The sequence below is a fragment of the Balaenoptera musculus genome, chromosome 16 (genome assembly GCF_009873245.2).
Source record: "Balaenoptera musculus isolate JJ_BM4_2016_0621 chromosome 16, mBalMus1.pri.v3, whole genome shotgun sequence".
Lineage (NCBI taxonomy): Eukaryota > Metazoa > Chordata > Mammalia > Artiodactyla > Balaenopteridae > Balaenoptera > Balaenoptera musculus.
The window spans coordinates 22,609,370-22,634,187 of NC_045800.1; the positions used below are offsets into that span (position 1 = coordinate 22,609,370).

A 24,818-nucleotide genomic window follows, 5' to 3' on the forward strand; every position below is an offset into this window, starting at 1 on the left:
TTACAGACAGGGAAACTAAGCTCCCATGTGTAAATCCTAGAACCTTCACTCTATTAAAACCTTACTGAGATAAAGCTCACCCCCTTCTCAGAAACTTCCAAAGGTTTAGCATGGCCTGCAAAGCTCAATGTGGTCGAGGTGCTTTTATCTTGGGTGAGAGACCAAGTTTGATCCTCCTTGTTAGTAGTCTTTGCTCCAGGCATGCTCACCTCCTGGCCATAAGTCAGACACCCTGAGCTTGGACCTGACTCAGTGTCCTTGCACTTGCTTTTCCCTCTGCCTGTAACACTCTTTCTCAACATGTGCACCTCCCCACTTATATCACTCAGATTTATCCTCAAATGCCTTATCAGCGAGGCCCTCCTTGATTATGCTGTGTAATGTAACATGCCCCATTCTCATTCTCCATCCTCCTTACTCTGTTTCCTTTACTTTCTTAGTATTTACTGTCACCTGAAAAATTATTTATACATTTGTTTATGTGTTTATAATCTCTTTCCACTAGAATGTAAGCTCCAAAAGAACAACAATTTTGTATTTATTTCTTCTTTCTCTGTTTTATTTCCAGTGCCAGGAACAAGGCCTGGAACATAGAGACAGAACAAATAATTGTTGAATGAATGAATGAATGAATGGACCATTACACTATCAATACACTGTATTTCTAACAATTAGATTAACCTCACATTGTGCCTGATCATGAAGAATCAAAGTCTTAGACTTCTGGTGGACATTTTACAGCACCTGTTACCAAGTATTCTGGTGCCACCAGTGCCACAAAAAGATGCAGGCCAAGAAGGGTCTGAGTGTTTTAGTTTATATTGTGTTCATCTCGATGCATTTAAGAATGCAGGGAAGGGACGATGGTAGCATTATGGATGGAACTGCCAGTTTTTCCTGGATTACTTTGCTTTTTGAATAAAATTGGAAGAGCTGAAGGAAGTAGGACCTGGCATTTCTCCTGACTTGTGGACAAGTGTCAGTGTGGCCTAGAGTGATGGTGTCAGTTAGAGCTCCAGCTCCAGTTGGCTGGACCATCAGATTTTGTGAAAGGGATATTTCCTGTGGGTGGGTTAGATATCACTGCATGCAGACTGGCTGGGATAAAGATCAATGACTGAAGTATTTTTGCACTTTTCTTTTAAATCTCATTCCATGAGGGATGCTGGAATACATTCTCTGTAAGCATTATATATCATTTGTGATTTTTACTATCCTCTTTGATTGACTATCATCCCTCATCCTGGTCCCTTTCCTGAATGTAAACACTGTTCAGTTTGATGTGCTTCCGAAGTGTGATTACACATAGTTTCTTATACATCTATGCCTCTGATTTTTTTATTTGTTTGCTTTGTTTTTAGTTTTGGAGGAGAATTAACTTTCATATATGGAATCATGTTTCTTTCTTACAGTGTGAATTAATTCTAAGATGGCTAAGCTTTATAATTTTTTTCTCTGACGAGATGAAGGTACTTTTGCATATTTGATATCCTGTAATTCTGAGAAATGCCTTAGCACACGAATCAGAAAACCTGGGTTTTCTTCATGACTTGGGCCACAACTAAATGCTTATCTGCAGAATCATAAAGTCAGAGTTATTCTATTGTGTGGAAACTGTACTTTATTGATTTCAAGAGGTCATGTGAAAGTGTTAAAGAGTTACTAAAAGAGGTTAACTAGGGTGTCTGGAGGGTCGGTTGGGGTGAATGACAGGGGTAACTCCTTATGTGTCTACCACATAATTAGAGGAGGTCTTAAACGCCCCACTGCTTTAATAAAAAAATGTAAACCATTGAACAGAAATAATGAGATTATCTCTAAGACCTTATTGAAGAGCTAACATTTTAGAATTCTTAGCTTTCCTCACAGTAATAGGTAGGGATCCCCCCAACAATAAATGGTGATTATTTAAGACATTGCAATGATGTGCAGTAGTGAACAAACCATGTTTTCCGACCAGACACAATCATTTCATCCTTAAAGAAGCTAAATAGAAAACCGACAACATACAACAGACAAAGAGGATATACCCCTATCTTGACACTCCAACCCCGGGTTGTCTCCTACAACTTTGGAATGATATTTATCTACAAGCCTAACTCTAGGCTTCACTATGGATGTAGAGTTCCCCAAAACTCCTGCTACAGGAATTCTTGGATGTTACAGTCATGGCTAGAGATCAGATGGTCCAGTCCTCTCCAATTTCCACTTCACTTAACTTTTAGAAAACTAAAGGTAGCAAAAGCTCAGTTACACACTATCATGTGAGTTTGAGGTTCCTACCATTTATAGAAAAAAAAAAAAAAACTAACAAGATAACCTGATATCGGACTTCCCTGGTGGTGCAGTTATTAAGAATTGGCCTGCCAATGCAGGGGACACGGGTTCGAGCCCTGGTCTGGGAAGATCCCACATGCCGCGGAGCAACTAGACCCGTGAGCCACAATTACTGAGCCTGCGCGTCTGGAGCCTGTGCTCTGCAACAAGAGAGGCCACGATAGTGAGAGGCCCGCGCACCGCGATGAAGAGTGGCCCCCACTTGCCGCAACTGGAGAAAGCCCTCGCACAGAAACGAAGACCCAACACAGCCATAAATTAATTAATTAATTAATTAAAAAAAAAAAAAGAATCCGCCTGCCAATGCAGGGGATACGGGTTTGATCCCTGGTGTGGGAAGATCCCACATGCCACAGAGCAACTAAGCCCGTGTGCCACAACTACAGAGCCTGCGCTCTAGTGCCTGTGAGCCACAACTACTGAAGCCCACACGCCTAGAGCCCGTGCTCCGCAACAAGAGAAGCCACCGCAATGAGAATCCCACGCACCGCACCAAAGAGTAGCCCCTGCTCGCCGCAACTAGAGAAAGCCCGCGCAGAGCAGTGAAGACCCAACACAGCCCAAAATAAATTGATTAATTAAAAAAAAGATAACCTTATATCATGACACCCAGAGAACAACTTCTATCATTTAGGATAATTGAATCATTTTAATATCAAGGAATCAAGTATGTCCTATTGTCACCACTAAATGATTAGTTGCTTATGCTTCCAGAATACATTTTTTCATAGTTTTCATTTGTATGTTCTGATAGAAAGACTAGGACGACCGAGTAACATTGGCTTCATTTGATAAATATTTTACTTATTTTTGCGTATTTCCAGGCAAGATAATTACACTGCTCCTTTAGCCAACCAGAGTGTCATGTGAGAGGACCGTGCAGCACTCTGGCAGAAATAGCACATGATGAAGAGCAGTTGCAGGTTAAATTCATTTTCTGATAGCATTCTAAAACAAGAGATATGTATGTGGGTATCATTTCATGGCTGGTACTGTGCATTCTTCACAAGTAGGGGGATAGACTGCAGAGTGCCTAGAACCATCATATACCTTTGGAGCCTTGGTTTATTAGATGCTTTGACTAAGGGTCCTCGTTCAAACGGAAAACTGACTTTAGAATGATAGCTGGCAAATATTATAAACAGTAGTGTTTCATCATTGGGGAGGAAGGTGATCTAATTTCTGGGGCTCCATTGGAAAATTCCGTTTTTTTCCCAGACAAACGATTCCATCTTTCTATAAAGAACACAGATCTTGAATGGATGAGCCACCTTGTGTCTGTATGAAGCTGGCTTTGGGAACTAACTGCCCAAGTTTGAATCCAGGCCCTGCTCATCATTGCTCTGTGTTATGGGCAAGTTGCCTTTCCTCTTTAAGTCTCAATCTCTACATCTGTAAAATGTGGGTCATACCAGTACTTAACTCATAGGGTGTTCCAAAGATTAAATGAGGTAATCCTTGCAAAGTGCTTGTCAGCCCAGGGTGTGGAATGTTTTAAGCATTCAGTGAATGTCCACTATGATTATTTGTAAAATATTTGACACAATCAATTATAAGTGTAGGGTGATGCAGCCTATGAGGATGTGACCTCAGCATGATAATGGAAGCTCTCTGTGTTGGATCAGAAATGCCTGGGGATTAGGGTCGTATCAAAAGAGAGAACCCTTTAAAAAGCTGAACAGACATGCCTTTCTCCTAAATTTATCTTTACCCCTGTAACTGATAAATGCATGTTATGTTTTCCATTGCTCCATTTATACATAATATTTAATACATTAATGCATAATACATTTTACATACATATTTGTATGAGTGCTTCCTAAGTAAGCCCCTATTCTCTTATATTGTGCCTCGGAATTACTCCTGCCTGACTCAAACTCAGCAGGGAGCCCTGAAATTTTCTTGCTCCCTCGCCCTCCAAAAAGAAATGGCAAAAAAACACATGTGAAATTTCTCAAATTACATCTTCTGGTAATAGAGGAAAAGATTTCAGGGTGTTCAATTCAATCAGCAACGTTGTCTGAGCACCTTTTGGATGGCAAGGAGAAGCTACAGTGGTGGAGAGAGACAGCAGAATAAAGCATAAATGCAACTTGCTGTCTAATAGATGGCCATCAGGTGAGAGGGGAGTAGACCCAGATAAGGGTAATATATGGCAGAATATGAAAAGCAACATAAGAAAAGTTCAAGGCAGTTACATGGGGTGTAAAAGAGAGAGTCATTCCATTCAGCAGAGGGATGTGGAAAAGCTCCAAGAAGGAAGGGATATTTGAGTCCAGCCTGGAAGTATATAAATGAATTTTGATGAGCAAAAAGAAGGGCGAAAGGAAAAACGTGAGCTAGTCCTGCCTTCAGAGGAGGCAGTCTATTGGCACGGGAAACTGTGAACCTTGACAATTTCAGTACAACATAGCGGGGGGTGGGGTCTGGGATGTCATAGAAGAATGAATAAAGGCTGCCAGTCAACTGGCGTTGTCAGGAAAGGCATCCCAGGGAAACTGACAGTGGAGTGGAATCTTGAAAGATGATAAGGAATGTGTGTCCTCTGACCTCCCCACTGCCACCAGTGTGTCTCTTGAGCAATGGGTATTGTATTTGCAAAGACGTGGCGGCATGAGGGAGGCTGTATCTACGAAAAGGAGTGAGTAGTAGTTTCTCCTGGACTATTGCAACAAGATATAGCCACTGCAGAGATGACAACGGCCTGCCCCGGAGATGGAAGGAGAGCTGAAGTGGAGGGTACACATAAGAGACACAGGGGGGGCTTCCCTGGTGGCGCAGTGGTTAAGAATACGCCTGCCAATGCAAGGGACATGGGTTCGAACCCTGGTCCGGGAAGATCCCACATGCTGCGGAGCAACTAAGCGTGTGCGCCACAACTACTGAGCCTGTGCTCTAGAGCCCGTGCGCCTAGAGCCCGTGCTCCGCAACAAGAGAAGCCACCGCAATGAGAAGTCCGCGCACCGCAACGAAGAGTAGCCCCCGCTCACTGCAGCTAGAGAAAGCCCGCATGCAGCAACGAAGACCCAACGCAGCCAAAAATAAATAAATAAAATAAATAAATTTAAAAAAACAAGAGAGACACTGGAGACAAACAATCCTGTGTATGCGTGTGTGTGTGTGTGTGTGTGTGTGTGTGTGTGTGTGTGTGTGTGTCAGAAGGAACTCATGGATATCAGCTCATTAGGAAAGTTACTTTTCTCTGTACCCGTTCCCCAAAAAGCTGAACAGGAGACCTCTGCCTAAATTAATTTTCCCTCCCTTTCTTAAGCAACATAGTCAGAGATCTGGGTATCAATACCAATTTTGGTTATTTTTATACTCAAAAAATGAATTGGAAGATATTTCAGAGGTAAGGGTAACCCCTTTCTTTAATGTTAACTGTAATATAGATCGGTTTACTTACTGCAGAAATGTCTGTGGGTGGCAATGTCTTTATTCTATATCGCCGCTTTCCCACGGAGCAATATCCATACACTTACAATCAAACATATTCAAGTTTCTTATCTCAGCTGCGCTGTGTGACTAGAAGCATCAAGAACACAGTGTGATGCAGGGAACTACATTCAATATCCTGTGATAAACCATAATGGAAAAGAATATGAAAAAGAATATATATATATGTATAACTGAATCACTTTGCTCTACAGCAGAAATTAACACAACATTGTAAATCGACTATACTTCAATAAAAAAAAAAGCACGGTATGATGATACAAGGAAAGGAAGAATGATAGCAAAGAAAGACCAGAAAGATGAGAGAGGACTTTCACAGCTTATTAACACATAGGTCCTGTCCCTTACATTTAAAAAATAAACAGTTTTTTATTACAAATTAAATTACATTGCAAATACCGTGACATATGGCAGAGCGGAAGTATCTGTCAAGCACATTGACATGCCTCCCCCTGACCCTGCTGTTGAACCCCCTTTGCTCTGATTCTGCAGGTTAATCTGAAAAGCTCAGTGTATCCAAGAAATGAAGGGAAGCTTGTTCAGCTCTGGATTCACCATAATGTCTCAGCAGCACGTTTAAATTATATGTTTAGGCCGACAGGCAAACGTATTTCAGGGCAGAATCCTTAGAAAGCAGGAGACGATTTCCTTCAGCTCCACGTCATCATTTGATGTAGACTGCCTATTCTCGAGGTATTATGAAAAACGGATTGGGAGATGTTTTCTTGACAGTGGGTAGACTAATGGAATCTGGTGACTATCTTGTAAATGTGCAGAGGTTTGTTATAACATGGTAATAGAAATATCAGTTGCACTGACAAGTTAAAAAAAAAATCTGTCAATGAATGATAATGAAGTTATTTAAATGTCGACTCACTCGCAAACATTTTCCAAACCCTAAATTACTCTCACCGCTTTAACCTCATGCTTCCTGAGTTACGCAGGAGCGGAGTCTGGATGCAGCCTGTGCACCTTTGCCTTCGGAAGCTATTTTTATGCCTCCAAATGCACCAGGAACAATGGAGGTGGCTGCTCTGAATGATTTTTAGGAAAGAAAACACTGAAGCCGCAGCCGCTTGATTTAGAGGTAAACACCGTTCTGCTTTCAGGACGTCTCATTTGAGCTGATTTCAGTGATGCGTGGATGGATGATGCCTCCTGTCCCCAGGCTTCCCTCTACAGCTTGAGTCTTGGTTTTGTGACCTTGGCAACATGGCACGGTGTGTGGGAGAGAGTATCTCCCCTCTCCGGGGCCTGGAGGTGGAGAAGGAGGGGGTCAGGTTATTTGGATACTTTCTAAAGCCTTTTTGAAGAAGTAGCCTGGCTCATCCTTGGTTCAGAGAGTGTGTCCATCAGGCTTCATGTATTCATTCAGCCTCGGTATGCAGGAGGCGCCTGTTATGTGCCAGCATCATCCTGGAGACTAGGGACTTGGGGGTGAGCAAAGATGTGCGCCGTCTTTATGGTACTTAAGAGTAGTCAGGAAATAGATGCCAGGCAGAGGTTTCTCCATTAAAAAGTAGAGGAGCATAGAACACGTTCACCACCCTAGTCCCGCTTCATCCTGCACAGCTGATTGTATCTGTGCACGGCAGGGACTGCAGTGGTTTTTGCCAGACTAAGTGAGCCTCTTAATTTTGCATTAGTAGAAATCCAGTGGGCCACACAAGAAGAGCAAACATCTGTGAAGTCAGCCACTCAGCCAAAAACAATTGGGTTTCACAAGTGTCTGGGGGACTCTTCTGAGAGCTAGGAAGACAGCTGTGCACAAAACAGACATCTTTCCTACTCTCATGGAGCTTACATTCTGGTGGAAGATGACAGACAACAAAAAAAAATAACTAAAAATCTATCAGGTGGGGGTAAATGCTATGAAAATAAGAGGCTAAGGAGGTGCAGTGTGCTGGGAGAGTGAGAGGGGTCACTATTTCATACAGCACGAATGGTGTCCAGAAAGAAGTGAGGGGCCATCTGTCAGGGTATCTGGGGAAAGAGCTTTCTAGATACAGAGAATAACAAGGCTGGAGTGGGCAGGGGTGGGCAGGAGAGGGGAAAAGGAGAGGGATTGAGGAATGCGCATCTCAGAATTATATTGCAAACCTATTAGATATAAAACTAAATGTGACTTTTCTATAGCAAGTCTGGAGTTTGTTATGGAGACCAGTACACTGACTGGTTGGTTATTCAGATAGTGAGCTCCTGAGTCCAGTTCTGTTCGACTGCAAGTCATTGCATGTGCTATTAGGCTGTGACGTCTTGGTAACCTTCATGAGCCATCATCAAATCATTAACAGTTTGACCCACTCACTTTGTCCATATTTCTAGGCTTCCCAGGAGCCAAGGTGGACCAGATCAAAGGCATACTTTTTTTTTCTCGTACATCATTGTGAGAGTTTCTGGTTATGCTTTTCTTTTTTTTTTTTTAATTTATTTTATTTATTTTTGGCTGTGTTGGGTCTTCGTTGCTGCGCGCGGGCTTTCTCTAGTTGTGGAGAGCAGGGGCTACTCTTTGTTGTGGTGCGCAGGCTTCTCATTGCTGTGGCTTCTCTTGCTGCGGAGCACTGGCCCTAGGCGCACGGGCTTCAGTAGTTGCAGCACGTGGGCTCAGTAGTTGTGGCTCACCGGCTCTAGAGCACAGGCTCGGTAGTTGTGGCGCACGGGCTTAGTTGCTCCGTGGCATGTGGGATCTTCCTGGACCAGGGCTCGAACCCTGGTCCCCTGCATTGACAGGCAGATTCTCAACCACTGCACCACTGGGGAAGCCCTGGTTATGCTTTTCTTAATATCGATTCTTCCTGGCAGGGCCTCTGTATTTTTACTAAGTATGAAGAGAAGCGAAGTTTTGGCCTATACCACAAGGAACTTCTAATGATTTCAGTTCATATTCCTTTTACTAAGAAATACAAAACTAGATTTTGTAAGTGTATTTCCTTTTCCTCTTGTAACTTTTGAGGGAGCCAGTGCAGCATGGGGTTAAGGATACAGCCCAGAATGAGGGCTGTACCTCCAAGTTCTGTGGCCTTAGTTAAGCAGGTTAGTTATGCATCTGAGCCTTCCGTATCTGTAGCATGTGACTATCAGTGTCCATCTCATGGGATTCTGTATGAGCTGAAGAGCTTAGATCACATTGTAAGCACCCAATAAATGTTCGTTTTTATTTTCTGTTAGGTGTCTTAAGCATAGCAGTCTATTCAGCAATGGAATCCTGGCACAATTACTATAGAAGCCGAGTGCAGAATCTTTAACTATCAAATTCCAGTTCTTACCCTTATCTTTCTGATCCAAGTACCACACAAAGGTACTAGCACATATCCTTTAAAATATGATAGGCTAAATGTGGTTACGTTTTAAAATGGTAATAGCTTGATGAAATAGTCTTATCTTCTAAGCAAACTAACTCTAACTCATCTTCAGTGATTCAGATTTTCCTTGAGGGTTCATGTGATGGATTTTAGTTAAGTGTTGGGCAAAGAATATGAAAAATCAAGAAAAAAAGATGAGTGATAAAATGAACAACAAAAGCTATCATTTGTAGATTGTTTATTACATACCAGCTATTGTGCTTGGCACTTTTTATGGATTAATTTAGTTTACAAATGATTCTGTGCTTATTTATTATCTCATTTGATGTTATAACATTATAGTAGAGGAAATCCAATCACACATTTTATTTCTGCCACTCCTTGTGGAAACGAGCCATGCCCTGTATTCATCCCTTCTTCAACTGGGGGACTTTGTCATTTCAAAGAGACCTTAAGTTCTTGGAAGGCAGGTGCCATGCCTTGAATGTGGTTTCTCTACCCCTTAGAGAAGCTCATCTTAGTTCTTTGCATATAATAAATACTTAAATAAAGACATCTTTGAAATGTTCTAAAAGTCACTATCTAAGATATGTTCGTAGAAAGGGTAGAATAAGGATTAAGGATCAAAAGCAAGAACCTGCAATCCTTGATTTAATCATTTGCTATTTATCAAGGCTGCTTATATTGTGTCTTAAATATGTCTGTGTATGATACATATTTTTTAAGATTACTTCCCTTTATTGCCTTTACAACAGCAGTCACTATGGTTAGCATAACTGGCATTTCTCTTTGCAGATTTGATTTGTTTTAAATGTTTTTATTGTTCTCCTTTTCTTATGAAACCAAGATCCATAATCTTTTTTGGCTTTTTTTTTTTTTTTTGTCCTTCCTATTGTTTCCCAAAGTATGTTGTTCAGAACACTAATCTCGTTAGATATCTCTCAAGAATGGATCCTATAATCAAATATGCTTTGAAAATGCTTCATGAAATATGCATGTAAGAGGTTCACAGTGTATATTAGAATAATAAAATTTATGCATGTATATAAGAATAATAAAATTTCTAAGTTCTGAAGTGAAGAAACATTAAATTTTGCCTTATCAAGTGTTTCCTAACATTTTTTGATCTTAGGTCACACTCCTCTCCCCCATATCTAGAGATGATACTTAAAATATTTAACAGCTAGTGCACTGGCTCAACAGCCAGCCTGCCGCTCAACTGTCTGTCTTTCCCCTGCTCTTTCGGAGCCCACATACCTGGGAGACTGAATTTCCCGCATTTGACCATGCAGGCATAACCAGAAGCATCTGTTAGCTGTGAAGGAGAGTTTGCAGATGGGCACTAGGAATTGCCTTCCAGGGTGCAGTGCCTCCTCCAAGGTCACTGTCTCCTCCACTGGGGCTCAGGCTGACTGGAGTAGGCAGTGACCATTCAGAACAGGTGCTGGAGCAGGTTTCTTGGGGACGTCTGCTGTGCCAGCCCCCAATCTTTCGGTTGCTGGGACTGTGAGGTGATCTGGGAGTTCTCCAAGGAGAGACCATGGTGGTGAAGCTGGCGGAAGTAGCTGTTCTGTGAACTTGGTGCAGTAACTGTTTGCCAACTGGTTTGCAAGTATTGAGTATTTTCACTCCTGTGTCATTGTACCAGTGTATTCCAGCTGTTTGTTAGTTTTACCCATGATACTTGTCAACACTCTAATTCTAGGTCTGTGGGACAGCCATGGAGAATTGCCAGTCTATGCCATTTAGGGTGTATGGAAATACATTTTTTTTCTTCTTTCTATCTATCAATTATTATAATACCATAATGTTTAAACATTTAGTTCTGCTGGAATTGAGAATTAACAAATTTCGATTCACTTTTTGAGCTTTGGAAAATCAAGGGGCAAAAAATGGCACAACAAGTAATGGAAGATACCTGAAGTATCTGGATTGGTGATGTTATAATAAGAGAAAAGTGCCCAATAACATATTGTAAGCTATCTGAAAAAGAAGTTGTTAATGTAAATCTGAAGTAGTCACTCCATTATCATCTTGTCACATTGGGATTTCAGTAAAATACACACACACACAGAGTTTGCCCTTGTAGTATGTTTTTTGAATGTAAAAATATTCATTGAGTAGCTCAGAGATCAAGTTGATAGAAATTATAAGAAACTAATTATCATGCTTTTATAGACTGATCCCTACCTCTCTGGCCTCCTTTCCATTATCCCACTAGAAAAATTGAACCGTTCTCTCATCTCCAACATAGTCCTATTGATTTCCACCTATCACAAGGCAAAATTTATTAATGTAGAGGTATTTGTACATTTCATCTTCCTCTCATCACCGCCCCCCATAGATTTTGCATCTGGGTTTTTTGTCCTTGAACTTGTGAGTATTGTCCAGAATACTAAATAGAAAAAGTTTTCCAGTAAAAGGAGTTAGAGAAAGACTAGTGAAATTTTGGAGACAAGCAAGTCTTAGTAAGAAGAGAAAGTTGACCCAGTAAGGCCAGGGTAAGAGTGGGAAAAAATAGTCAAACACCAAGATTAGACTGAGTAAGGGAAGAAGTCTCAGATATTTCTTAGAAAGTAGGAGGGATTTTCACATCAAGATGAGTTTGAGGAGAAAAAAGTAAATATGGAAGGAGAATTGAAAGAAGTTTGTTGTGGTTCATGGATAAGATCTTCTGTGAAGAGTTTGGGATTATTCTTCAAATATTCTTGGTTATCAAGCCAGTGTTTGTTCAGTTGGGCTAGAGCACAGACTGGTCCTGAGGAAATCTAGTTATATATTTGGATTACACAAGGTACTTCTAGTTTTTGATGCTCTGACTACAGCTGACCCTTGAACAACACAGGTTTGAACTGTGTGCATCCACTAATACATGGATTTTTTTCAGTAGTAAATACTATAGTACTATACAACCTGTGGTTGTTTGAATCCTTGGATGCAGAACCACAGATGTGGAGAAACCACATATATATACAGGGCTGACTGTAAGTTATAGGCTGATTTTTGACTACAGGAAGAGTTAGTTGGTGCCCCTAACTCCCTTGTTGTTCAAGGGTCAACTCTACATCCCTTTTCTAAAGCCCTACCGATTTTCCATTTTCAAGGTCCGTAGTCCTTCCAAGAAACTTTTCTTTTTTTTTTTTTTTTAATTAATTAATTTATTCATTTATTTTTGGCTGTGTTGGGTTTTCTTTTCTGTGCGAGGGCTTTCTCTAGTTGCGGCGAGCGGGGGCCACTCTTCATCGCGGTGCACGGGCCTCTCACTGTCGCGGCCTCTCTTGTTGCGGAGCACAGGCTCCAGACGCGCAGGCTCAGTAGTCGTGGCTCATGGGCCTAGCTGCTCTGAGGCGTGTGGGATCTTCCCAGACCTGGGCTCGAACCCGTGTCCCCTGCATTGGCAGGCGGATTCTCAACCACTGCGCCACCAGGGAAGCCCCCAAGAAACTTTTCATATCACTCCAATCTTCAGTGATTTGGAGTATAATCTAAATTTTATAAAGTATTGACTATTTATATTTATTTACTTATAATTTATATATATAATATTATATATTATAATAATATAATGTCATTTATAATATTTATGTATTATATATATGTATATATAAATTTTTAGGGTAAAGAGATCCCTGGATCCCCAGCCACAATAATTCTTAATTTCTTAATTCCAGGAACTTATATTTTATAGCTTTCTGTCTCCAGTGCCTGGTCCAGAGTAGGCTCTTAATATATGGTGTTGAGGTTGTTAACAGAAAATTCTTCTATTTAGTCTTTATGGTCTATGGGAATATGTAACTTCTATCAATATCAGAAATAAATTAAAATAATTACATTCTTGTGGTTTTCTAATTAAACCAACTTTATTTTCTGAGTCTTGTTAATTTTTATCTCTTTCGTTACACATAACACATTGCAACTTTTTTTCTGCCTCTCAAAGCTGTTAGATTCTTGGGACCTCCCTGGTGGCACAATGGTTAAGAATCCGCCTGCCAATGCAGGGGACACGGGTTCAAGCCCTGGTCTGGGAAGATCCCACATGCCACAGAGCAACTAAGCCCGTGCACCACAACTGCTGAGCCTGCGCTCTAGAGCCTGCGAGCCACAACTACTGAGCCCACATGCCACAACTACTGAAGCCCGTACACCTAGAGCGCATGCTCTGCAACAAGAGAAGCCACCACAATGAGAAGCCCGCGCGCCACAGGAAAGAGTAGCCCCCACTCGCTGCAACTAAAGAAAGCCCACGTGCAGCAACAAAGACCCAACGCAGCCAAAAATAAATAACTAAATAAAATAAAAAGCTGTTAGATTCTTGAGAGTAGGGGCTTGTGTTGTATCCTGCTACATAGCACAGGGCCTGGTCCATTTTAGAGGCTCTACAAATGTAAATGAATGAATGAATTTCATTTTCATTGGGAATCTCCTATATGTATAAAGAAGGCTGACAAGAGATTTTATATGTTTCCTTTAAATTAAAAAAGCACCAACAAAAAACAAACAAAGCTATGGTATAATGTAAACAACACGGGGCTTAGGGCCAGGATACCTAGAGTCAAATTCTAACTGGCTTTGAATAAGTCACTTAAGTTCTCTGAACCACTTTCTTCAAATATAGATAATATTTCCTACTGTACATGGTTGCAATGATCTAATAAGATGTACAATTCTGAAATATGTAATAGACTTACATAGAAGAGGTGATTAAGGCCTATTTATTCAGTCTGAATTAATAAGTTACTGACCAGCATCAAGAAGAGATGAGAGAATCTCCAAAAAAGATAGAGTCAGTACCAAGAAGTAATATTCTCCCAACTCCAGGTGGCTTAACACTGGAAGAGGCCACCAACTAGAATTGGGAAATTTCACTTACTATCAAGACATTTTCTTATTCTTAAATAATAGGAAAAGACTGAATGACCTTTGGAGGGACTGACCCACCATATATTCTGTGACTCATGAGAGAAAACACAGCTTGTAGATAAATCAGGAGAACCTGCTTTTCCACTTGCCAAAGATAAAGCAGACGTTTGGAAATGTCAAATCTGAGTAAAAGGTCTTTATTTCTTTGGTTAATTCAAGGGACACCCTCATTCTCCATCTTTGAAAATTAAACACATTCTTTATGCAATGCACGTACCTTAAGGAGCAGTGAGAGATGGAGTTTTAATTTTTACCAATTCAATTTAAATGCAAATGTTAACCACTCACATGATGCTACTGTGTACATAATTAAGCATCATTATGTACTACATGAATCATTTAGAAACCTCTGGAGAGCCATTCTACTATGTAAAACATGCATTATACTGACAAGCAGACAAATGACGTATATACTTCTGTCCTCATTAATGCTCCTTTTGAATTATAGGTCAACCGATTATGGGACAACCTATGAGAAGCTGAATGATAAAGTTGGGTTGAAAACAATTTTAAGCTATCTCTACGTGTGTCCTACCAACAAGCGTAAGGTAAGAAATGTATATTCAGAATGCTATTTATTCATGATGTGACTTCTGTCTTGGCTGGCTAACCTCTCTAAACCACCTAAAAATCCAATACAGTTAAGCTTTAAGAGATATAAAGATGAGTTGATGGATGTTAAGGTGGTAGAATGTCTGACACATCATAATTTTCAGATCAGCAGCTGTGAATGTAGGGGGGAGATGGGGTAGGTATATCATTACCATTTCCAAAAGACAGCTACAGGGAATGTCTTGTTGAGTGGATGTTCAGACTCTTGTTAAGAGCTCTGACCAATCAGTGACAAGAATCAGAATGAGCCTTGACAAAACAGAAGAAAAGATGGGATTTTCATGTGATGTCGCCCTGTTTCCCTTGACATGGAGTAAATAGATTGGCTAGAGTTGAAGTAAATGCATTGTCCTACAGCAGGTTGGAAGTTTCATTTCGAAAGTTTATTCAGCCTGCACACAAATGTCAGGATGGAGGCAATGCTGGGAAGGAACCTTGGTGATCATCATAAACCACATGCTAATTTTACAGATGAGAAAACTAAGGTTCAAAGAAAGGAAATGACTTGCCCCCATCACAGAGTTATGGGCACAGTTGGGACAAGATTCAGGTTTCTTACTTGGCAGTCATACCATTTCCACTGTATTATACTACTCTTATGAAGAGGGTTTATTTACTCTTCAGAGAAAGATGTTATTTTCTTAGGAAGAAAATGTTTGCTTTTAAATGAGAAGGACCTATTTGTCTCAAGAGGAGAGTGGTGTTACATTCATTGTTTGGTTTTAAAAATTTGCACTCTCCAATTCTGAATTCTGACATGTAATTTCTAAGTATTATGTGAGTTATATGAATAGATATGAGTATCCATCAGGAAACAGAAGAAGGTTTTTCATTCATGTGTCCTAAGCCATGTTCTGTTATGATGGCCACCCTGATACCTAGGTTCTCATTTCAGATCTGTCAGTGGGTACTGTTAGTGACTTTGGGTAGGTAGGTGCTGCATTTTGTCATCTGGCCTGTGGAAGGTAGATTAGTACATCTCTAAACAGTCATCCTCAACTCTGGCTGTACATTCAGAGCATTAAGCGTCCCCAAATACGCAAGCCTCAACCCCACTCCTGTTGCTCTGGGTTAGGCCTCAGGGAACTGTATCTCGCGCAAGCTCCCCAGGTGCTTCTGGTACGTATCTGGGATGAAGAACCACCTAGGTAGGGCGTAATGTTTCTTCTGGCTCTAAACATTTCAAGTTTTTATTTTGGAGCAGCATAATTTCCCATTGTGCATAGACTCTGGAGTCAGATGGCTTGAGTAAAAACCCAGCTAAGCCAATTAACAAGTATATAACTATGGTGATTTACTTAATCTCTCCAAGCACAATGTCATCAAATTGAAAATGGGGATAATTATAGTACCTACCTCATGGGGAAAGTTGTAAGAATTATATGAACTAAGGCATGTCAGGTGTTTAGCACAGAACAGTTAAGGCTTAATCATGTTTTCTCTTCACTTTATTCTCCTTTTCTCATCTTCCTTCTCCTCCTTCTTCATATAATTATTGGAAGTGATAGTAGTGATTATCCTCTATAAGTAGCTGTGTTCAGTAGAACTTTCTGCAGTGATAGAAATGTACCTCTAAGCTATCCAGTACTATAGACACTAACCACTTGGAACTATTATTTGAACTATGGCTAGTGTGACTGAGGAACCAGATTTTACATTTCATTTCGTTTTAATTAATTTGAATGTAAATAGCCACATGTGGCTGATGGCCACAGTATTGGACAGCACAGTTCAATAATGTCAACCTCACAAATTTAGAGATTTACCTTGAACACCCCTATCTTCCCCTTCCTGGCCGATGACCGGTCCATCGTCAACAGTTACATTTAAACAATTTTGATCTGCTGTATACAGTCCTAAATTGAGGAGCTGAACTTATATCCTTTATTTTTTATAATGAGATTTAGTTATGTTTGTTGGCTTTGAATCGATTCTTGTAATCCCTATTGATTTTTCCTCTAGTTCACATTTTTAGTAAATTTCATTTAGCAATCAACAATCTGTAGGCACTACAGGATACCAAAAGAAATAAGCCAGCTTTCTACCCTCAAAGATCCCGTATTCTAGTAGTAAATGCACTATGACTTTCTGTAGTTGAGAAGTCTCTGACTCTGCTTCCATCCAGCAGGTTACTTTGGGTGAGTCATTTACATTTTCCTGTTTGTAAAGTGATACAGGCAAAAACAAAGGAATTTACAGCTGGAAGAGACCTTAGAATTGTTCTCATCTAGTGACAGTCTCTGTTTTATTAATGCCATTAGAAAGGAATATGATTTTTAAAAATAGGATGTCAAATATTGAATGTAGGCATAGGCTTTTCTGTAGCAGCAGAGTATGTGGTAGTGACCTGAAGACTACAACATTGTTAGCAGGAGCAGGGCTTGAAGAGTGAGATCTCAAGTCCAGATGTAGCTCCTAAGACTAGAAGGAAAGCTTAGACGTAATACAGAATGGAGCCCTGCCATTGAATCTATTCATGTCAATACATCAATATCAGTCAGGCTGCATACTTAATCTATAGTTACCTGCAGGGCTTTCAAAAAAAGACATTTGGCCATGGGCATTTAGCTAAAATTAAGACTTGGCTGATCCTTTTTCCAGAGAAGAAGTAGCCGTTGCCCGTGACTCTGAGAACAGCTTTCTCTCTGCAGGTTAACTTCCAGAAGCAGAGGCAGGCCTGAGCTGTTTAAATCACAATGTTTATGGGTGAACCTAGGAGAAGGGATCTTTTCCTCTACAGATAAATGAGGCCTTCAGGGTGACTTTCTGAGATGCTGATAGATTTAAGAAATATTGGAGGACGATGAAGGTCTTTACAATGGTGCAAAAATCAATAAAGTTGACATAGCAGTATATTTGTGTTCAGTTTTTCTACTTATGAGGTGAATGTATCACCATGAAATATGGACTTTCCCCCGCAAAGGGACATACTTGAACCAAAGAGATAGTACCTGCCCAACATTTTAAAGCGTGAATATATTTCCCCCAATCAATGAGAGTTTATGTTATTAAAAAAAAAAAAAAGAAGAAGAAGAAAAGAACTATCAGGCTGTATTAATTATGCAGGACAAAGGCATTCAGGTTTGCTCTAATTCTCCTAGGACTTCTGCGTCCTCCAGTGAAAAGGCAGGCTCCTTTAAAGGGTTGTATTAATTCTTTTAGGTCTCTGGGGTGCTGTCTAACAAGTTAACACCTTTTGTACCAGATACTTCTCTCTCCTCTTCGCATCAGTGAGAGCAACTGGAATAAAACTGACATCGGAGTAACCGTCTTACATTCCCAGAAAACTGTTTTGCCTTTGCATTCTTCTGGCTATTTTTAGCTGCTTATGAGGACAAGCACAGTTCTTCAATCAATATGTCTCCAACAGCAGGCATCAGGCCCTGGCTTTGCAGGCAGCTTGTTAGGGGCATTACTGGGATCAGCATCCAGAACGAAACAGGCCCTTATTTGCAGTTTAAATTGATGATCATTCATTGGCTATTTCTTTGCAAGCCTGCTGTAAATTACTGCAGCTTTCCCTGGATGTGTCTGTTACACTACAAACTGTAATCTCATCATAGGTCAGTCTAGGAAACCTTGACTAAGAGACATAGAAATCGGGCTCCCAGGTATTATCCTAGCTCAAGCATCCTCTCTTTCAGAGGAACTCAGCACCTGGCCTCTGATATATGAGGTAGGCTCAAAAAAAAGTACAAGGATGAGTGGGTCCTAGTGCCAGAGGAGAGGCAGTCTACCTATTCGTCACCATGCCTCCGAGGGAAAGTACTCCCCCAGTTCATGATAAATCCCGAAGCTTGCTGGCTTCAGCAGTAGTTTATTGGCTTCCTACATATAATATTCTATGAGAAAAGATGATTTAACCTGCAGCAGAAATGGACATCTGGGTCGTAGATGGTGATGGGGAGAGCTAATACAAATGTATCAAAGAAAAAAAAAATCAATGCTGAAATTTCAGTCTTACTCTTAAATTCTCACTGAGTTGACTTGTTTTCTGCCTAAAAAAGAAAACTTCTTTATACTCAATGTGCGTCTCTCCACAGTACCTTTCCTATCACCCCCAACCAACCTTAGCTATGCTCCTTTCACGTGGTATTGTATAACATCTTTAAGGATTAAAGAATACAGAATCCTAAGTGGAATTCACTGGGGGAGAGAAGAAGAAAAAAAGTGTTTTGTTTTTTTAAACTCAGAACAGCCAATTCATTTAGTTGTTATATCCTTGTACCGTCTGTACAGTGTGTTCCCAGCAAAGAAAAAACCTAGAGACTATTTGTTCTTTATATTTCCTGTGCCCCCTGCATATCCGAGTTCCTTCTCCTTTCTGTGTTATCACCACTTAATTAATATCTTCCCTGCTGAGAGAGCCTTCCAAGACTTGTATCCTATAAATAGGACCCTGGTTCCTCAGAACACTTTGACCATTCTTGCCGGTCTCTTGGTACATGCCAACATTAGACGCTGTTTGCATTTTCTCCAGATGTTTAGGTTTTAATTACCGTACTGTATGCGGCACTTTCTAAATAAATGTGTGATTATTGACTTCTTGCCTCTTCTCTTTATATCCTGGGCATGCTTAATTCCTCTTGTCATTTGCTTGGGTGGTCTATATCATATACGTGACCTTTGGGGACAGGAAAGAGGTGTGGTTGATAGTGTCCTCCAGCTTCCCTTAGGAAAAATGATGGAATCGTTGAATCAGAGCCTAAAAGATGTTGGAAGTTTTAAGATTCTGCTTTGCATTTAACAGATATGGAAACTGAGTCCCGAGAGTTTAGTGTCTTGCCTGAGGCTGCATGCAACTGGTGAATAAAAGAGCAAAGATCATTAGACCTTTAAAGCACTGGTCCCCAACCTTTTTGGTACCAGGGACCGGTTTCTTGGAAGACAATTTTTCCACGGCCCAGTGGGGGGTTGGGGGAGATGGTCCAGGCGGTAATGCGAGCGATGGGGAGCGGCAGATAAAGCTTCGCTTGCGCGACCGCCGCTCACCTCCTGCCGTGCGGCCTGGTTCCTAACAGGCCGCGGACCGGCACCGGTCCACCTATTCCATAAAATCGAATCAATTCCACTAATGAGATTTTCTCACTCCCCCTGACCTCCCAGGCATCTGCTTCTGTTTTCCTGCACTTCTCTCTTCTGATTATAGTTGTTTTTGACCCTGTATACTTGCCCCTTTAGAACGCAGGGTCCTGGATGGGATAAAGTGCCTTGATCCACTTTGTTGTCTCTAACATGCGGAGCACAGGGTCTTGGGGTTCAGTCCTGTCCAACACATGGCTGAGGATTTGAATTGAACTTAGTAGGTTGGGTTTTGGACTCCTAGGCTGGAACATGAAAAGAAAAATACAGTGTGAAACCAGCTGTGACTCATTTATTTTCTCTAATTATAAAATTAATTATTTCAAGTGAATAAACAAGGACAGTTAAAAAAGAAAAATATCCCTGTAGGTTTTAGTAATTTCTAAGCGATATTGTATAATTTTATCTTTTCTAGCCAAGAAGAGCATGATTAATATTTAAAATGCCAGGGCTCTGCATAGCACTCACTCGACATTATCCGGCGAGGCCGAGGGGAACGAGTGTATTGTATAATACATCAAAGGGGGTGCATGACATTTCCCTTGGCAGACAGGCAACACTTGCTCATTCTACCCTAACTCTTTTATCTTTCCCTTTGTACACAAGATCATGCCTTTGCCTCTAATCTTTTAAAAAATAATGTATGTTTCATTCATAAAGAAGTGCAATGCATGAACTCAGGGACAGAGTGGAAGTGGCATTTTCCAAACTTCAGTAGAAGTGACTTTTTTTGGCAACAAATGCTTACTCGCCTGCACTTAACCTGGACAGCAGTGGCTAAAGGGAGAGATAATCTCCTTTGATCCTTCCTGGGTACAGCTGAGTGTTTATACTGTTTTAGTGCATCACGCATTGTTCCGTTCTTTTCTTGAGTGTTCAAAAATCAGATCAAATCCAAGAAAGCATGCCACATCTACATTTTTTTTTCCCCTCTGGGTGATGCTCCAACAGACATCCAAGCCCCTGAGTTTCAAACAAGCTACAGAATAATAAGTGCAAAGTGCTCCGTTTGAAACAGGGGCAGAGTGCCAGGAGCAGTGCCCACTAACAAACTCCCTCATCACCCCAAGTTGGCCCCAGGGAGCCCTCTGGTACTCCTGGGCTCCACAGAACACAGTTGTAAAAAAACAAAACTGAAAACACTGATCTAAGCCGTTCTCCCTCTGTACCTGGAACTACACTTGAAACAGCCATATACTTTGTACTATTTTATATAAATCAAAGCACCTCTGACAACATTCATAGATTAAAAAAGCTAATCAAACCACCGTCTTTTCAATTTTAGCACAGTATGTTACGGAGTAGGTACACAGTTGATTTTTATTGACTTTTATCTGTGCCTCTCTAACACTAATGTTAAAAAAAGAAAAAGGCAGGTTCAGAATGTGCCTGGTTTCTCAGAACTTATCAGGTTAACTAGTAATTCACTGTTGTATTTCATGCAGCTTTAAGTAGCACTAAGTATCATTTTATTGTTGTTAGAAAGAAGCTGCTTGCATAATTAACATCACATATTTGTTATTCCTCATTTTTAAGATGTATCTATCACATATAATAAGCAACTGATACATTAAATATTAATCATGAATTGCTGAACTAAAAAGAAACAACTAAGTTATATCTGTATAAGGATCAAGTTTATATGATGTTGATGTTATAATTCAGAGTTTTATTAGCCACATTTATGTTAAAAAAACATACAGGTAGCTAGCTAGATTTTAAATAGGTAGAATGGTGATATGATAAATATATCCACAGATCAACCTTTTCTAAGTTTAGATAATGCCTTCTAGTTGACTTCAGGTGGTATTTCTTTCCCAAAGGGGGAAAATAGAACTCTGTCTTTTGGTGTTACTCCTTTTTAACAAATGTAATTAATCAGGGTAGAGGTAGCCTGAATTAGTCTAGAAATATTATGAAGTAAGATTGATCTGGAAACTGCATGTTTCTTACACCACTGAGTGGGTCTCAGAAGGTAGGTTGCCTCTGTGGCCAGGTGGACAGAAGTTCTCAAAAATGAAAGGAAACCGGTATCAGAGGCTGATCATTCTTCAAATATGCCTAATAGACTATCTGCTTAACCTTCTTTGGGGAGATCTTTTATATTTAGTTATCTCCCTCCTTATTCATTTATTTTTGTCTCATCATCTGTCCTTATTAGAATTTGTTCTCTGAAGTCTGGCTGGCCTAATGTTAAATGCCCATCCATTACCCTTTTATGAAGGTCAGATGCATTATTTCAGGTTGGTTCCAAGTTATGCTCTGCTGTGGAAAGTGGTCAGAGGTCTTTTCAACATTCTGGTCTGTTTGCTTCCAGCATACTCCCTGTGGTTTCTCAGAGGTTTCCATCATTTGTTGTTTGACACACTGTATCTAGAACATTTGTTTCTAGTGAATAGCTGTGCCTCTCTCATGATGGATGGAGATGAATGCCCGCTGCTACAGGAAATGTGCCATATTTACTAGGGTGGGAACGTTTCACTCCAATATATCAGATCTGCCCCAAGCTTTCTCTTGGTGCTGTCAGGAAAAACAGAGTTGATGTCGATGAATCTTTAATAAAACCACTTTTTTCTTCCCTGGAGAAATTAAGAGAATACCTCAGGAGAATAGCTGAGGTATTCTGAATAGAAATTAAGAGAATAGCTCAGCCTCAGGTGCTACATTGTTTCCATTTAAACATTCCTTTTTCTGACCTGATCTTCCCCTTGACCAAATCTTCTTTTGATGGTTTTTCCCTCTGTTCCTCTAGGCATCCGCCTCCCATTGTACTGGGTTCCCAACTGATAACATGTTTCTCATTCCATAACCCTCCAAGTCAACTGCTTAAAATAAATTTTGCAGGACAAAATACCATAGCTTGTAGGTACAAGATGGGCTTAGATCTTCATAGGTAAAAAGGCCTGTAGTATGGGATATACAATTTGATGCCTGGGACAGAGCAGTTTTTTCTTCTTTGCCTGCTTGGGGCTGTGTGTGCTTGTTTGGGGACTAGAATACAAGTATCTCCATGATTGACAGCATCTGCCAACCAGGAAATGAGCATACCTGTAGTGGAAAAAAGGACTGTGCGGATGAATCCAAAAAATACAGAATGGGGAAAAATAAAACAGCCTGAGTACACAGTCTCTCACAGATAAGAGAAGAAAAGGTATAGGAGGAAAGACACAGATGTTAAGCTAAGAGGGATGATGGCAGAGGTTAGTACAAAGCATTTGAAGTAACAAAATGGTGATGAGAGAAAGCTAGTACAAAGCACAGTGAAGACATAAAGTTGAAGGAAAAGAAACAATAAAATCATAAATATTTTCAGCGGTAGATTAAGGATCTCTTGAGATCTCTGAGAGAGAGGAGGGCTGGCTAACTCACTAGGAACTTATTAAGGCTTTCAGATGGAGTACAATTTACCTTTATCTCTCTGTTCTTCCTGAGTGCTTTCAAAGGGGTAAATGATGTGGATGGCTGTGGCGGAAATTGGTTTTGCCAGGAAGGAAAACACAATTATGACTCAAGTGTGGAAGAGTGGCAGGCCTAGATCCAGGCTCCCCGGCGGCAGGTTCAAATATCACTGCCGCTGCCTGTGCTTAATGAACTTTTGTCCTTTTAATGCTGTCTCCCTTGGCTGCTCCCCATCCCACTATGGAATGGCCTCTTCTGTTCACGTGTACATCCGATAGTTTCTGCACTTGTCAAATGCACCAACTCAGCCTCTATTTGCAGTCATGGTGGAGCTACACTTTGTCATTTGAAGGTGGTCGTTGTGAATTTTTGCCTGGTGGGGTCATAAGTCGTGTAATGGTTAATCTGATGGACCCTGGAGCCAGTCTGCCTGGCTTCAAATTCCAGCTAAGCCACATACTAGGTGTGTACGCTTAGACAAGGTTTTATTTGTTGGTTTGTTATTAACCTCTCTGCGATATAGTTTCCTCATCTCTAAAATAGAATATAACGATTGTGTCCATATCAAGAAGTTATGAAAAGAGTTACAACAAGCAAAGAGGAACAGTGCCTGACACACAGCAAGTATTCGATAAATGTTAGTCTCATCGTTATCATTTTTATCTGTTTCAAATTATACGGCCATGCCTTATGCTATCATTTGTCAACTCAACTGAAATTGTTAAATGCCTATGTTGTGCCAGATCTTTTTTAAGAACTAGGAAGCAGAATAGAAATAGAAGACACTGTCTTTGCTCTTAAGGATCATACAGTCTGGCAGAGGAGATGAACGTATAAACAGTCAACTACAGTATAGAAGTCATGTATCATAATAGCTATGTACATAGAACTCTATTTTGGGGGACTCAAGGAAGGCTTCACGGAGAAGCAGATATTTGTCGAAGGAGAAGGGAAAAAGAAGATGAAAAGTGTCTTTCAGTGTATGTGTTGTGAGAAACCTGTGTTCACAGATCACAGTGCATACGCAGCATTGATTGATTTGCAAATATTAAATAAATAAGCCGTGCCTATTTTGACTATTTGTGGCTCTGTTAACATGCTAATTTCCATTTATACCTGACTATACTGACTAATCAAACCAAAATAAAAGTCCCCGTGACCCAACTGAATTATAATTGTAACACAGTAACATAAATTTTTTCAATTATTGTAAATTTTCCGTCTTTATAAAATGAATAGGCAATGATGACATTATTAAAATTGAATTAATAAAACTAAATTTTACCTTATTATAAATCAGATCTATTCAGCATTTATCTTAAGTAACTATTGGTCAGACAGAGCTATTGATGAGATTTGGAGGTGCAATTTTAAGAAATCAATTGACACATATTTTATTGAACACCCTGGCTTGTACCCAGTTCTTTGCAAGCATATTGGTGAATATTAAAAAAAAAAAAAAAAAGTGTGAACCTTGCATTGCCCTTATGGAGTTTACATCCCCTCTGTGAGGATGCAATTAAAGAATAGTACAAGACAGAAGATGATGGATTTCATGGGACAGATGACAAAAGCTCTAAGAGTTTGGAGAGGACTGTAGTCTGGGATAGTCAGGAAAACGGCATTAGAAGGCTTAGATTGATCAATGAAGCAGACCAGTACGACACAGGGTCATGACATTGACAACAAAAAAAATATAATTTAGTTGAA

General features: G+C 40.3%; 1 protein-coding gene across 1 annotated transcript in view; it reads left to right on the forward strand.

The window, feature by feature from the left end:
• SORCS1 (sortilin related VPS10 domain containing receptor 1) overlaps nt 1–24,818 on the forward strand; it is a 414,532-nt gene that overhangs the window by 133,717 nt on the left and 255,997 nt on the right. Inside the window, exon 5 of the mRNA XM_036829279.1 lies at nt 14,464–14,563. Coding sequence (XP_036685174.1) covers nt 14,464–14,563 — 100 coding nt within the window. The remainder of the gene's footprint in view (nt 1–14,463; nt 14,564–24,818) is intronic.